The sequence below is a fragment of the Maylandia zebra genome, linkage group LG7 (genome assembly GCF_041146795.1).
Source record: "Maylandia zebra isolate NMK-2024a linkage group LG7, Mzebra_GT3a, whole genome shotgun sequence".
NCBI classification, from domain to species: Eukaryota; Metazoa; Chordata; class Actinopteri; order Cichliformes; family Cichlidae; genus Maylandia; species Maylandia zebra.
The window spans coordinates 62,502,098-62,516,258 of NC_135173.1; the positions used below are offsets into that span (position 1 = coordinate 62,502,098).

The window sequence follows — 14,161 nt, forward strand, 5'->3', positions numbered from 1 at the left end:
CTTTAATTCCCCTCCAAGATTATCAGGTAATTCCTAAAACCTGACAAAGTGTTTTGATCAGCTCGTCAAAGGTGTGTCAGGTAGAGTTACCTGTTCTTACACCAAGATTGACATTTGGCATAACTGAGCTCTGATTCTTTTCTTAGCCTGGCTACAGAGCTGAAAAGAAACCTGGGGCTATTCTCCCTTTACTTATGTTAGTTTCCTTTATCACTGATGAATAGTAAGATGTCTTAGTTTTGCAGAGGACTTTTTAAAAAGACTTTAACATTACACCTTAAATGCACATTTGAGTTATACAACTCAGTCAAGCATCTCTGATGCGTTGCCTTCTTTTGCACAGTGAAGATGGAACACCATTAGCAAGATAATTAACCTTTGAGATTTAAGTTCAGGTAGTGTTGTGTTAGCATGTGGCTTTGGAGATCATAATAGAAGAGGAATCAATTAAAGACTCTGGATTGAAAACTGAGACATGTTTCTAAAGACTGTAGTCTAAAACAAGACAACCACTAGAACCCTGCAGAGGACTGGACTATGAAGCTGCAGACCAAGAAAAACTTCACCACAGAGGAGACATCGTGAAGCCAGATGGAAGTATGCCAAATACAAACTGAGAAATATTATACATACTGGAAGCACATCCTTTGGTCAGATGAGAAAAAACTAGAGCTCTGACCTATTTTTTTGTTTTTTGTGAAATAATTTTGTTTCTGTATGCAAAGTAAAATAATTTAATCATCTGAAGAAAAAAAAAAAAAAGGTCAGATCGTCTGCCAACATCACATTCCACAGAGGCTCCTGCCTGACCTCATCTGTCAACCTGTCATTCAGCATTGCAAACATGAAGGGACTCAGAGCCATCCCTGATATCTCTGTCATCTCACCCTGACTATGAACCCCTCTGTCACTCCTACTCCACACCTCATCTAACGAGCTTGAAAAGAAAGCAAAAAATGCAACATCATTCTTTAAAAAGATATGGATGGATGGGGGCTTTTCCATTGCTGAAAAAAACCCCACTCAGGGTAGAAATGTTTCTTCATAGGATAAAGGTGATCAGATCCACACTCTCCTTTAAAAGGAGAGGTGAATCCAAATCACGACAACAAAATTGCCACACAGCATCCAGGAGCTCTGGATCTTCTTCCGGGAGGGGTTAGAGGTTCAAGTATTTCTTTTGTCACCTGTCTGTAAATCTGCTGATGACACAGTGTTTGATGTGTTTTCACATTTTAAATACTCATATGTGCAGTTATGTCAATTTCCTTTGCAAACCAGCACTATAAAGTATCTCTTAGAATTCAAGGTTTTGATCATTTATTTAACTTCAGGAACAAAAGTTGATGAGCATTTTGTAGAAAATGCAACAGGTTTCACCAGCTAATTTTATAACAACAGTGATCTCCTCTCTCCTAACTTAAAATCCTTTTGAGGACATAAATAAAACAAATATTTGAAATCTGCTCATTCATTTTTCAAAAATCAAAAAGGTAGAAACTGGTAGCACATCTACTATCTACAGAGAAAATGGTTACGGACAGTTTAATCAGAGGTACTTGTACACAATCTTATCCTGCAGGGTCTGAATCTCTAACTTGACAGGGCATTTGTAAAAGTGTGACAGCAGTGACTCTGTATAGCCAATCAGGAAGTAAAACTTCTGTGGTGGTAACTTCTGTAGCATCACTGCGCACACATTCAGCAAATTGCCACGCCTTTTGATGACAATCTCATTGGCCAGGCACCCGTGGAACGTCCCAAACATGAACCTCCGAATGAAGACATCTTCTACAGTGCGTTCAGCTGCCCCATCCTCTCCTTTGAGGTTACCTATCAGCAAGAGAGAAAAAAAACTGGAGCTGTCGTGAAAGATTAAGAGGAATTTGGACTGAATTACACATTAGCTGCGGCTGATGGACAAAGATGTGCAAACGAAAAGATCACTGCCTCTTCAGCAAAATATTTATTAATAAGGCTCACAGTCACATTAGACAACATAAATCTTATTTTAAGTTTCTTTACCATGTTTAATATTATGTTTAGAGATATAGTTGAAAAGTTTAATATTTATCTTTAGGTCTTAATTTTGCTTAAATTATGCATTTTCTGTAATAAACTGCAAACACCATATGGAGACACTGAAAAGTATCAAAAGACAGAGCAGCGTTTGATGAAGTCTAAAAAGATTATAAAATGAAACCACTAGTTGCTGCTGTCTGGCTGTGGAGAGCACAATCATCATGACTCTATAAATTGTTCCCGACAGAAACAAGTGCACTGACGTGCAGCAGATAAAAGCTGTGTGCTCGGCCTCACTTCAATAATCTGAGACACTGAACTGGACCTGTCCTGTTCGTGCTGCAGTTTTGATGAGTGAAATTCTATTATTTTATTGCTCTGTTGTTTAGCATGTGTATGGTAATTAACAGACTAATACAATAAATTCTGGTTCCAAAAAGCCAACTGGGCTGCAAGCAAAATACTAACAGGGAGGCTTCAAAATGCACAGTGTAGAACCAACAGGTGATGTCACAGCGGCTACATCCATTGGTTTGCTTTATAGACCATCAAGTCAAAAAGAGTTTTGATAAGTCAAAAATCAGCTGTCTCTCCAGCAAGTCTCTCATCTCATGGTCAGACAGACCCAAACCTCATAGTTTGAGAACAGTTAGAGATGGTGGTTCTCGTTCTTCTACGCAGCCTAATCAGTTCTCCACTTGCTGCAAATTCTAGTTCAAGCTTCCAGCAAATCTCCACAGAAGAACAAGGACTGCTGATCTCCCCATTGTATCCAACTGCAGGATGAGAGACTAACTGGAGAGCCTCAGCAGTGGGTGAAGCACTGGGTCTTGCCAGCTTTTCTCTTTGAAGGTGCTTGATTGCTGTGGTTCTCTTGAACAGATAAAAATATTTAATCAAATGCTAAAATGAGTTTCGACTTGGAAAATGTGTTGGACACACTTTGAAAACATGGAAATGTTTCCCAGTATCAGTGTGTGGATGGCCTGTGCACAACACTTTAAGTCTGTGGCACAGGAGCATTCAAGCTAAAGTGCATAGTTTGGTTGGACTCAGTGATGATTGGTATGTTGTCTGAGAGCTATCCGCACCAATGACTGCTTCCATAAAAAGCACTGAGTTAACTAATTCATGACCAAACATGTGAGAGGACAGTGTGCATAAAATCAAATGTGCCTAGCGAGAGCATATTCTCAATCTCAGTCATGCTTACTGGTGTGCTGTGACAGCCATCCTTTGCGGTGGCCAATGTGGTGAGGATGATGCGCTTGCTCATAGGTCACAGGTTTGTCTCCTTTCCCTACTCGGATACGAGCGGCTCGATTCTGTAAAAGAGAAAGACAAAAGAGCACATCTTGGGTATATTTGGAGAAAACACTATCAGACCCATTGAAAGTTAATCATCTATAACAACCTAACAGCCTTTGTAAAAGCAACAAAAAACCTCAAATTACTTTTTTTTTTTAAATGGTTGTGACCTCTGAACCACTCTGACTGTGGCTCCGGTAAAGTATCAGAATACTGTGAAAGTTAAAAAGATAAACACTATGTTAAACAGTTAGTGTTGCTGATACAACAGCCCTGAGAGGGTCAAGGCCGCTTACCTTGCAGCACGACACAGTAACATGGAGGCCCCTGCTTCCAGAGAAGCTGCACAATGAGCTGGACCAAGCTAAGGCGCTCTGCAAAACAGGTAATGTGGTGAGAGTGAAAACCAGTGAGTAAATATTGAATTGATGGTCAGAAATCATTTCAAAAGCAAAACGGTACATCTGGCTTCTCCCTTATTTCCCAATGGGGATGTCAAAGCATGTGGCTCAGCATGTTTGACTTAGCAAAGATAAGCTGGAAGTCCTTGCTGATGCAACACTCCTACTTAGCAGGAAGAGGTGTTGGGCAAGACAAGGCTTTGTAAAACACTGAAATGTCTGAAGCAATTGTGCTTGAATTGTAATACCTACTGACCACTCTGGCAGTCATTACATCTGCTAATGCTAGTCTGTGAAACAATCATGCATGCTAGCATTGGACAAACAAGAATACTTATTAAAACTAATAACTTATTACTACAAATAATTATAATCAAGACATCTTTTGGAGTATTATCCGTACAAACATTAATATTTGGATCATGACAGCAAGCTGTGACTGTAGTGAACAGTGGGTTTCAGCGAATTTTATTTTCTTCCTGTGTTAACATGCAGAGGCTGTTTCAGTTGCTTAATAATGTAGCGCAAAATATTTCAAACCAAGTTAAGAAAGGAAAATACAAGGAATGGAGATTTTCACTCAGGCCCTCAGGTCTAACATCAGTGTCTGATCTCATTAATGCTCTTCTTGATAAATGGACAATTATTTCCACAGACAGCCTCCTAAGTCTTGTAGGAAGCTGATTTTGCTGCAGAGGTGGAGCAACTCCCCACTAATGCTTATGGATTTAGCGTGGGATATCATGGAAGCTCCTGTGGGTGTAATGTGCAGGTGGCAAAACACTTTTGTCCATATAATGCATCTCTGCAACACAGTGCACAGATGTCTTGGACATAGTGTCAGAGATGTTGTATCGTTAAATCACAGCTAGTCTAAACTGTCTTGTGAATCATTCCTATTGCAAATTGTTTTAAAGTTGTGTAGTAACGAGTTGTTAAAAGGTATTTGTCGACATCTTAGTTGCCGTTCTTAGTATTCATAATACAGTTTCAGATATTTTGATAAGGCAAAAGGCTGTTATAGATGTTTCCATGTTTGATAATTCAGGTTCGTAGTGCCACAAACAAACACGTTTGGTTTCTGTGGTCATACAACGCAGTAGTAACAAAGTGACACAAACGTTTGTTACATGTCTGAAATTTTTGCTATTTATCATAGAAACCTAGGCAGCCAAGAGCAAGTTAGCTAACCCCTAGCTTAAAATTGTTTATATATATAAAGCCTTACCAAACGTAGCGCTAAATTAATGGGTGCACGCCGATACACGGTCAACAAGACTTCATGGAAATTAAGTAAATGTTACGGTTTAAAATGACTTTCTTACCAGCACCCTCACGTTTCCTATGCTGCTCAAGGACGCCGCCATGTTTTATTCAAATAATTAACTCGTGGTACTAAACTACAACACAGCAGTCACTCTGTTTATTACTGTATAAATAGCCGAAGGTTTACGAAAGCTCGGTAATAATTATAACACGTAAAAATAACAAAATTAACGTTTCTATACTGAACTTGAGCTGTATACTGGAACTGTTTTTTCCACAGGCAGTTTCCACAAGTTTCCACCGGACAACTATTAACCTGAACCAACCGGAAAGAGGGAAAATAAAAGTTTTAAGTTAAAGATGAGTGATATTTTAGAATCAGAATCAGAATCTTTATTGACATTGAACGAAAATTGTATGCAAACACACAGTTTAATTTACAGTTTAATTGCAAAGTTTTTCCTCACAACATGTTCTCGTACGAATTGTTTTTAAAGCAAGTTAAAATTCCTATTTTTAACAGATGCATTTTAAAATATAAATTTTGTTACCTAATACGTACTCTTTAGTTTTTTTTTAATTTAACCATAGTCGTTATTTTAATTATTAATGATTAATTTGCTTTAAACATTAATATTATTATTGTGTATAATATGCATTAGTACAAAAACTTTTCTTGCATACTTGAGTAATTTTATAGTTATTATTATGTTTCTGTTATGTATTAACTGTGCTTTATTTAAAAAGAGATTCTTTGAAACCATATACCCTATTTGAAAACATATGTCACTTTTCTTGCGATTATTTGTGTTCGTTTATACTTTTACTTTATTTGTAGTGGGTCCACACTGCAGTGGTTCGCCTAACAAGTGAAGGTAAGTCTAAAGTTGCTTAGCCTATCTGTGCTATTAAAGAATAAATACATAAATATAAGTCAAGAACTGAAAAGGGGGGGGGGGGGGTCCTAAATGCGTGATTGTTTCAATTTATATGTATTAAAAAAATAAATAAATACACAAAAACACTACAAATAGCCATAGCTTGTGGTTTTGTTTTGATACCCGGTATCCGATATTTGTCAAAGACTGCACACTTATTTTGAAAACGTTGCACCGGAAGTATTTGTATTGTTCTGGAAAGAGGAAAGTAGTTGCTAAGTAGCGTTATCCTACTCGTCCCACTTGTTTCTTGGCAAACTGTCATTATTTTGGTGGGATAAGTATTGGCTGGAATCATTTGAAGACTTGTTGAGAGGAATAAAGATTGAAAGCTGCGATGGCGTCGCCGCTGGAGATGACAGAGATGTACGATAATGCTCTTCTGGGGATCCTGCAGCATGTTGGGAACATTCAGGACTTTCTGCAGGTCTATTTTGGGTTCTTGTACCGCAAGACGGACTTTTATCGCCTGCTGTCGAGTCCCAATGATAAGATGGGTTTCCCTCCAGGTGTGGCAGAGAAGATGGTGCTTAAGGTGAAATTTCTCAACATTTTAACCTGCTAAATGTAAATACCTTGGCAACACACATGACTAAGTGTACAGTTTATGCACATGCATATTATTTACAATCACAGGTTAAAAATGAAGCTGTTATAATGTTACGTACACTTTTGTGGTCCTCGAGTTTTTTACACTGCAGTGATTCGTCGATGAATTAACACCTACATAATACAAAATAACTCCTGTGCTTGGTGATAGCCTTGCTGTCTATATGAGCCACAGACCTATAGCAATACATTTGTTATTGTCCTAAGACTGGTGAAGGTTATATCCTAATCTAGAGTTGTCTGCCTCTCAAATGATGATAAGCGATAACCTTTAAATCTTTCCTCAGACATATAAGTCATTCGAGAAGCTGGCGGAGCACGACAGAGAGAGAGCAGTGAGCAATCTGAAGAAGAGAGAGGAGACTAGGTATGTTCCTCCTGCAGTTCAGGAGCTGGAGGTTGCCTCTGAGCCTTGTGATGAAACCAAGCAGCAGAGTACAGAGGCGGTGCAGATGGAGAACTCCCCCTCACGTTCTGGGGATGTTTCAGCTCCAGCAGCCTCAGGCACATCCATCTGCTCTCAGCAGGATAGCAGCAGCAGTCCAGCAATTTGTGGAGATCAGGCAGCTGCAGCCAACTCGAAATCCAAAGCAGGGTGAGTAGCTACTAGCGTTTTTTAACCTTTGAAGCATCTGTTGTTTTAAATATGGTCCAACATAAACATTACTCTGCACATTACAGTGTTTCAGTAAATGCACTTGTCAAGGTCAATTTTAGGCCTTAAAATGACTTTGTGACAGGATGCAGACTTTGGTGAAGGTTAGTTGCAGCGCTAACGCAGAGAGACAGACAACCACTGCACTAACATTCACACCTAAAGGCAATTTAGAATCACTAGTTAACCTAACCCTGCCCCTGTCTCTGGGCTGTGGGAGGAAGCCAGAGTACCTGGAGAGAACCCAGGCAGAAACAAGGAGAACATGGAAAAAATTTATATTTATAAACTAAGACAGAAAATGTTCACTGCTAACCAACTTAGTTCTGCTGTACTTTGCTGTACTATATTGCCAGAAGTATTCACTCACCCATCTAAATAATTGAATTCAGGTACTCCAATCGCTTCCATGGCGACCAGTGTATAAAGTTAAGCACCTATGCATGCAGACTGCTTCTACAAACATTTAGGAGCTCAGTGAATTCCAGCATGGTTCCATGATAGGATGTCTCCTCTTCAACAAGTCCAGTTGTGAATTTTCATCCCTACTAAATATTCCACTGTCAACTGTTAGTGATATTATAACAAAGTGGAAGCAATTGGAAATGACAGTAACTCAGCCACAAAGTGGTAGGCCATGTAAAATCACAGGAACAGGGATCAGCAGATGCTGAGGTGCATAGTGTGCTGAGGTGGAGTCAATCGCTGCAGAACTCGAAACTTTACGTGACCTTCAGTTTAGCTCAAGAACAGTGCATAAACACACTCCTAAATCTTGTGTTATAGCTGCAAAGGATGGACCAATATCATACTCATACATATGAAGGGTGACAAGTGAATATTTCTGGAAATATAATGTATAACCACTCTGCACTGTGTGCGAGCAATGCTATGTGCAGACTAAAGTGCCTCAAATGTCAGCAATTTTGAAAAAGACAGAGGAGAAGGAATACGTGCCTCGATATTGGATGAAGTGATGTGTATAGGATATGGAATGGACAACTGTGTGATGTACTATACAGTGGAGCAAAAAAGTATTTAGTCAGCCACCGATTGTGCAAGTTCCCCCACTTAAAATGATGACAGAGGTCAGTAATTTGCACCAGAGGTACACTTCAACTGTGAGAGACAGAATGTGAAAAAAAAATCCATGAATCCACATGGTAGGATTTGTAAAGAATTTATTCGTAAATCAGGGTGGAAAATAAGTATTTGGTCACCTCAAACAAGGAAAATCTCTGGCTCTCACAGACCTGTAACGTCTTCTGTAAGAAGCTTTTCTGTCCCCCACTCGTTACCTGTATGAATGGCACCTGTTTGAACTCATCATCTGTATAAAAGACACCTGTCCACAGCCTCAAACAGTCAGGCTCCAAACTCCGCCATGGCCAAGACCAAAGAGCTTTCGAAGGACACCAGGAAAAGTATTGTAGACCTGCACCAGACTGGGAAGAGTGAATCTACAATAGGCAAGCAGCTTGGTGTGAAAAAATCAACTGTGGGAGCAATCATCAGAAAATGGAAGACATACAAGACCACTGATAATCTCCCTCGATCTGGGGCTCCACGCAAGATCTCATCCCGTGGGGTCAAAATGATCATGAGAACGGTGAGCAAAGATCCCAGAACCACACGGGGGGACCTGGTGAATGACCTGCAGAGAGCTGGGACCAAAGTAACAAAGGTCACCATCAGTAACACACTACAACGGCAGGGAATCAAATCCCGCAGTGCCAGACGTGTTCCGCTGCTGAAGCCAGTGCATGTCCAGGCCCGTCTGAAGTTTGCCAGAGAGCACATGGATGATACAGCAGAGGATTGGGAGAATGTCATGTGGTCAGATGAAACCAAAGTAGAACTTTTTGGTATAAACTCAACTCGTCGTGTTTGGAGGAAGAAGAATACTGAGTTGCATCCCAAGAACACCATACCTACTGTGAAGCATGGGGGTGGAAACATCATGCTATGGGGCTGTTTTTCTGCCAAGGGGACAGGACGACTGATCCGTGTTAAGGACAGAATGAATGGGGCCATGTATCGTGAGATTTTGAGCCAAAACCTCCTTCCATCAGTGAGAACTTTGAAGATGAAACGAGGCTGGGTCTTCCAACATGACAATGATCCAAAATACACCGCCCGGGCAACAAAGGAGTGGCTCCGTAAGAAGCATTTGAAAGTCCTGGAGTGGCCTAGCCAGTCTCCAGACCTCAACCCCATAGAAAATCTGTGGCGGGAGTTGAAAGTCCGTGTTGCTCGGCGACAGCCCCAAAACATCACTGCTCTCGAGAAGATCTGCATGGAGGAATGGGCCAAAATACCAGCTACTGTGTGTGCAAACCTGGTAAAGACCTATAGTAAACGTTTGACCTCTGTTATTGCCAACAAAGGTTATGTTACAAAGTATTGAGTTGTATTTTTGTTATTGACCAAATACTTATTTTCCACCCTGATTTACGAATAAATTCTTTACAAATCCTACCATGTGGATTCATGGATTTTTTTTTTTCACATTCTGTCTCTCACAGTTGAAGTGTACCTCTGGTGCAAATTACTGACCTCTGTCATCATTTTAAGTGGGGGAACTTGCACAATCGGTGGCTGACTAAATACTTTTTTGCCCCACTGTATGAAAACAGTGAGATGGGAAAACAGAAAAAACATGTGTGAACTCTCTATTGTATTTGGAAAGTTTAGTGACTACATGTACTAGACTTGAGGCCTAGCAGAAAGCCATTAGCCGCAGCTTCCTGTGTAGCCACAAGACTCCAAAATATTTTAACTCCTCCATTTGTGGCAGCAACTTGTACACAACCTGTAGGGGCTACTCTACCCTTTTCTAGTCAAGGGCTGTGGCCTTGGACTTCAAGTTGCTAAATTTCATCCCATCCACTTCATACTTGGACTGGAAGCTGGTTCATTGCGACCTTAAGGTCATCTTGATGAAATCAACAGAAAGACAGCTTTCAAAAGAAGTAGAAGTAGTGACAACAAGTGACACTGGATCTCAGCCTCTGCTTCACTCTTAGGTGGAATCTTCCTGTGAAATTATAGTTTGAAGGTGTTTATTTTTTGTTTGTTTTGTTTTCGGGGAGACAACAAAACTAAAATTGCTATTTTGGATTTGTTAGACTTGTATTAAATTTATTAAATTAAATTTTGTATGGGTGTGCAGGGTTTCCACCAGCTTAACAGTGGTTCTTACTTAACTTTGGTAGCTTCAAAACATTTTAAATAATGAGGCTTTGCACTAACGAATGATTTCTAATTTGATTCTGAAATGGCTCATGCATTTCAAAATGTAGTGTCAGTATTTAAGACGTTTATATAAAAATTGTGTTTGAATTTTGTGTTTTAGACGTCAAGAAAACTTCCAGTCCAATCCCGACAGTTACAATGGGGCAGTGAGGGAAAATTACAGCTGGTCTCAGGATTACATGGATGTGGAGGTCCGCGTGTTTGTGCCCAAGACGGTTGTTAAAGGCAGACAGGTGAATGCAGGTCTATTTAACTATGTGAGACACCAGTAATACTTTTTTATAACACTTTACTTATTGTAACTGTGTTCACGGCCCACAGGTCAGTGTTAGTCTGCAGACCAGTGGCGTGAGAGTATGTGTGAGGGATGGAGCCGAAGACAAGACACTGATGGAGGGTGAATTCACTTACAAGATCAACACTGAAAACTCTCTGTGGAGTCTGGAACCTGGACACTGTGTGGTTGTGAGTACACATAAGCATTATCTAATTTTTGTAATAACAACAAGAACACTCCTGAAGAAAATGTGGCAATGAGTGCACCTTCTGCTGTTTGAGTTATCAGAATATGAACTAACAAGAGGGATTAACACCTATCAGGAGCTAACATCTGGTTTTATGGTAGTAAAAAGAAGAAAGAAGGTCACTGGCACTGGCTTGACTGGCCTGACTACTGGCTCATAAGAGGCTGTCATAGCTGTTCCAGAACCAGAACTTGCTTCAAAGCTGATCAGCGAAATCTTAAAATCAATTGTAAAACACGAAGCCAAGCCAGGAGAGAGGAGGCGAGAGTGGCGAAGAAGGAATTGCACTAATGTAGTATGGAGAAATTAAAGATTGACTTTTCCATTTCAGAGTTTGAAAGCTCCGATTTAATTTGGAAAATTCAATTCTCTATGAATAAAAAGTAAAACAGGAGCTACAGTCCAACCTTTCTGTACACCGAAGGTGACAAGGGCTGTAGATGATGAATAATGTGGTGATCGAAGACAAAAATCAAATTTTGTTCATGTTAATGACTATTAAATTGCTTATCTTTGTGTAAGATATTGTTCTTTCCCTGTGGGGATATTAAGTTAATGTCATGTACAGGAACACTAGACTCTACAGAGACTCTGCATTGCATAATGAGATGTTTTCATTTAATGTTTAGTTTAGAAAGAGTTAATGCTCTCTAGTGCTTGGAATAACAGGATAAGTGTAAAAATGAGTTCTGCTCTCAAAAAAGTAATTTTATCAAAAGCCAGTGTTGGCTTTTCAAAGATTGTCTAACATATTTGAATTGAACATCCTGTCTCTGAATTACAGTTGTCACTGAACAAGACATCAGAGGTTTGGTGGAATGCGGTGCTCAAAGGCGAAAAGGAGATTGATATAAACCAAATTAACCGTGAGCGTTCCATGGCAACAGTGGATGAGGAGGAGCATGCTGTTCTGGACAGGCTCACATTTGACTACCACCAGAAGCTGCAGGGAAAGCCACAAAGTCACGAATTGGTAAGGAGCAAATTAAAAAATAACACAAACTATTCATTACACACACACACAGGCTATATCTATATTATCTATATTATTTCTGTAAAATAAAAACGTTTATCTTATAATTCGGCTTAAATGATATTCAGTTATTGAGTCAAGTCCTTAAAACCTATTCTGACAAATATAGTTGGAAGTCACTGCTGTAGTGCACCTAGATTGTGTGTGAATTGTGAGGATGTTTGTTAGCATGAAAGATACATACATAACATATCTGTGTCCATGTTTCTTTGCAGAAAGTGCATGAGATGCTGAAGAAGGGATGGGATGCTGAAGGGTCACCTTTCAAAGGGCAGGACTTTGACCCATCTATGTTTGACATCCCACCGAGTGCCGTGCAGTTCTGACATGCCACAAAACCTCAGCCAAACATGAACTGAAGCATCTCCATTTAAAGAGCTCATGGCAGCAGAGGCAACACTTATTAACACCTTTGAAATGCTGGAATGATGGAAGTTTGTCCCTAATAAAAGAAGCTGCAAATTTTGCAAATTTGTTGAGATTGGTGGGAAGGGAATATTTCCGTATTCTGACAGGGATGAGTCATTAAATTGAAGCTGATATGTACTATTGTACACTGTTTGACTCTTGATTCAACTCTGCAGTCCCTATGTGTTATCTGCCCTACTGATTCTGTTTTTATTTCAAACTGTGATGATTACCTGCTGGTTCGGCTTCCTTGCTCTGCTGTTAATGACTACACAAAACAAAAAAAAACAAGAATAAAAAAAACATCTAACAATTTACAAATAAATATGAAAAAGGGTTTTCTGAACTCCTCGAGTCCACGCCAATCTTTGGATAAGATTATTTTTTATATATATATATATATACAGTACACATCAAAATCATACAGTGTTGTTAAAATACATCATACGTTTTAGTTTTATTACATTTAACTTACATATGTGAAAGCATAATCATAACTATTATAATCTTTAAAATAAATGTCAAATAAAATCAGACAGCTTCATTTAAACTTAACTTATTTAAATGATTTAACTACTACTTCAGTAGGTAGGACTGCCTTGGATTTTAAACCCTGATGGTGGTGATGAAGATGGAGACTTGGCTGAAACTCTGAGCAACGTGGGAGATGTTGAGAAGGTGGATTGTGCGCAGGAGTCTGAAGGGGACAGTGAGCAGTGAGAGTTAAAATAAGTGCCATGGAGGCTGATTGGTTTAAAGATGGCGGCAGAAAGACGACTGGACTAGATTCTAGTCCAATCGTCTTTCTGACTAGTTCTAGTCACTAGAACAATGGTAAATGGCCTGTATTTATACAGTGTGTGAATGTGTGTGTGAATGGGTGGATGACTGGATATGTAAAGCGCTTTGGGGTTCTTAGGGACTAGTAAAGCGCTGTATAAATACAGGCCATTTACCATTTAGAACAATGACATCAGCATTGCTTTTCACAGCATGGGGAAAGTGGAAGTGTTGAAAAGCAAAGACTAGCAGACAGTGTGATTACAGATGTATTGAACGTGCACATTAAGCTTAGGAATGCATTACTTTAACTTGAGTCTTAAAGGTTCATAGGCTCATAATAACATATACAGATATTAAGGCATTTTATCTTACTGATGTTTCAGTTTTCTGAAATTACTGACCAGGGTTACCTGAGATAGCTAACGTTAATACATGACTTCAACTGATATCTATACCTGCAACGTAGACATCAACTGTGTGATGCTATCATGTCAACATGGACTAAAATCTCTGAGGATTGCTTCCAGCATGTTCAGTCTATGATGAAGAGTTAAGGCTGCTCTCCAGGCAAAATGTGGTCCAAACTGGTACTAGCACGCTGCATCTGTAAAGTATACTAATGTTGTGGCCAGCTTCAGCTGGAGGTGATTTTACCTGTTCTGTACAATACTGTGCAGCAAAAGTCTTAAGCCACCCCCTATTTCTTTACATTTTGATAGAACGGTGGGAAATAGCTGCAGCAATTTATTGAAATGAGTAAATATATGTGGATATATATTAAATAGGGGGAAAAACAGAGTTTTTAGAATTCCGATGTGCTTGAAAATCAATATTTAGTATGATCATCTTTTTTTCAATTCTCTCTGCATGGCACATCAAAATCTGACAGTACTTTTCTGTGTTCAAAATTCTATTAATTTTGACAAAATCTCCAACACCACCGGTTGATATGAAGCCCA

The 14,161-nt window shown here is 39.4% G+C and overlaps 2 protein-coding genes across 2 annotated transcripts; one reads left to right on the top strand and one right to left on the bottom strand.

The window, feature by feature from the left end:
- Window positions 1–1,303: 1,303 nt before the first annotated feature.
- mrps24 (mitochondrial ribosomal protein S24) lies at window positions 1,304–5,303 on the bottom strand. The gene is made up of 4 exons (XM_004569395.4): window positions 5,057–5,303; window positions 3,627–3,704; window positions 3,236–3,347; window positions 1,304–1,833 (listed from the first exon to the last, which is right to left on the bottom strand). Exons 1-4 carry the CDS (start codon window positions 5,096–5,098, stop codon window positions 1,550–1,552), a joined length of 516 nt encoding a protein of 171 aa, XP_004569452.1. The 5' UTR covers window positions 5,099–5,303; the 3' UTR covers window positions 1,304–1,549.
- Window positions 5,304–6,111: 808 nt separating this feature from the next.
- Window positions 6,112–12,765, top strand: nudcd3 (NudC domain containing 3). Its single transcript, XM_004569394.4, has 6 exons — window positions 6,112–6,470; window positions 6,832–7,139; window positions 10,555–10,687; window positions 10,776–10,919; window positions 11,763–11,951; window positions 12,227–12,765. The coding sequence occupies exons 1-6, from the start codon at window positions 6,273–6,275 to the stop codon at window positions 12,335–12,337; spliced, it is 1,083 nt and encodes a 360-aa protein (XP_004569451.1). The 5' UTR covers window positions 6,112–6,272; the 3' UTR covers window positions 12,338–12,765.
- The last annotated feature ends 1,396 nt before the right edge of the window (window positions 12,766–14,161 follow it).

Excerpts from the sequence above, each read along its gene's own strand:
- nudcd3 (XM_004569394.4), top strand. The coding sequence starts at position 6,273 with ATGGCGTCGCCGCTGGAGATGACAGAGATGTACGATAATGCTCTTCTG. Across the intron at positions 10,688-10,775 it reads CGGTTGTTAAAGGCAGACAG|GTCAGTGTTAGTCTGCAGAC; the intron begins GTGAATGCAGGT and ends CACGGCCCACAG. Across the intron at positions 10,920-11,762 it reads AACCTGGACACTGTGTGGTT|TTGTCACTGAACAAGACATC; the intron begins GTGAGTACACAT and ends TCTGAATTACAG.
- mrps24 (XM_004569395.4), bottom strand. The coding sequence starts at position 5,098 with ATGGCGGCGTCCTTGAGCAGCATAGGAAACGTGAGGGTGCTG. Across the intron at positions 3,705-5,056 it reads TAGGAAACGTGAGGGTGCTG|AGCGCCTTAGCTTGGTCCAG; the intron begins GTAAGAAAGTCA and ends CCTGTTTTGCAG. Across the intron at positions 1,834-3,235 it reads ATGGCTGTCACAGCACACCA|GTAACCTCAAAGGAGAGGAT; the intron begins GTAAGCATGACT and ends TCTTGCTGATAG.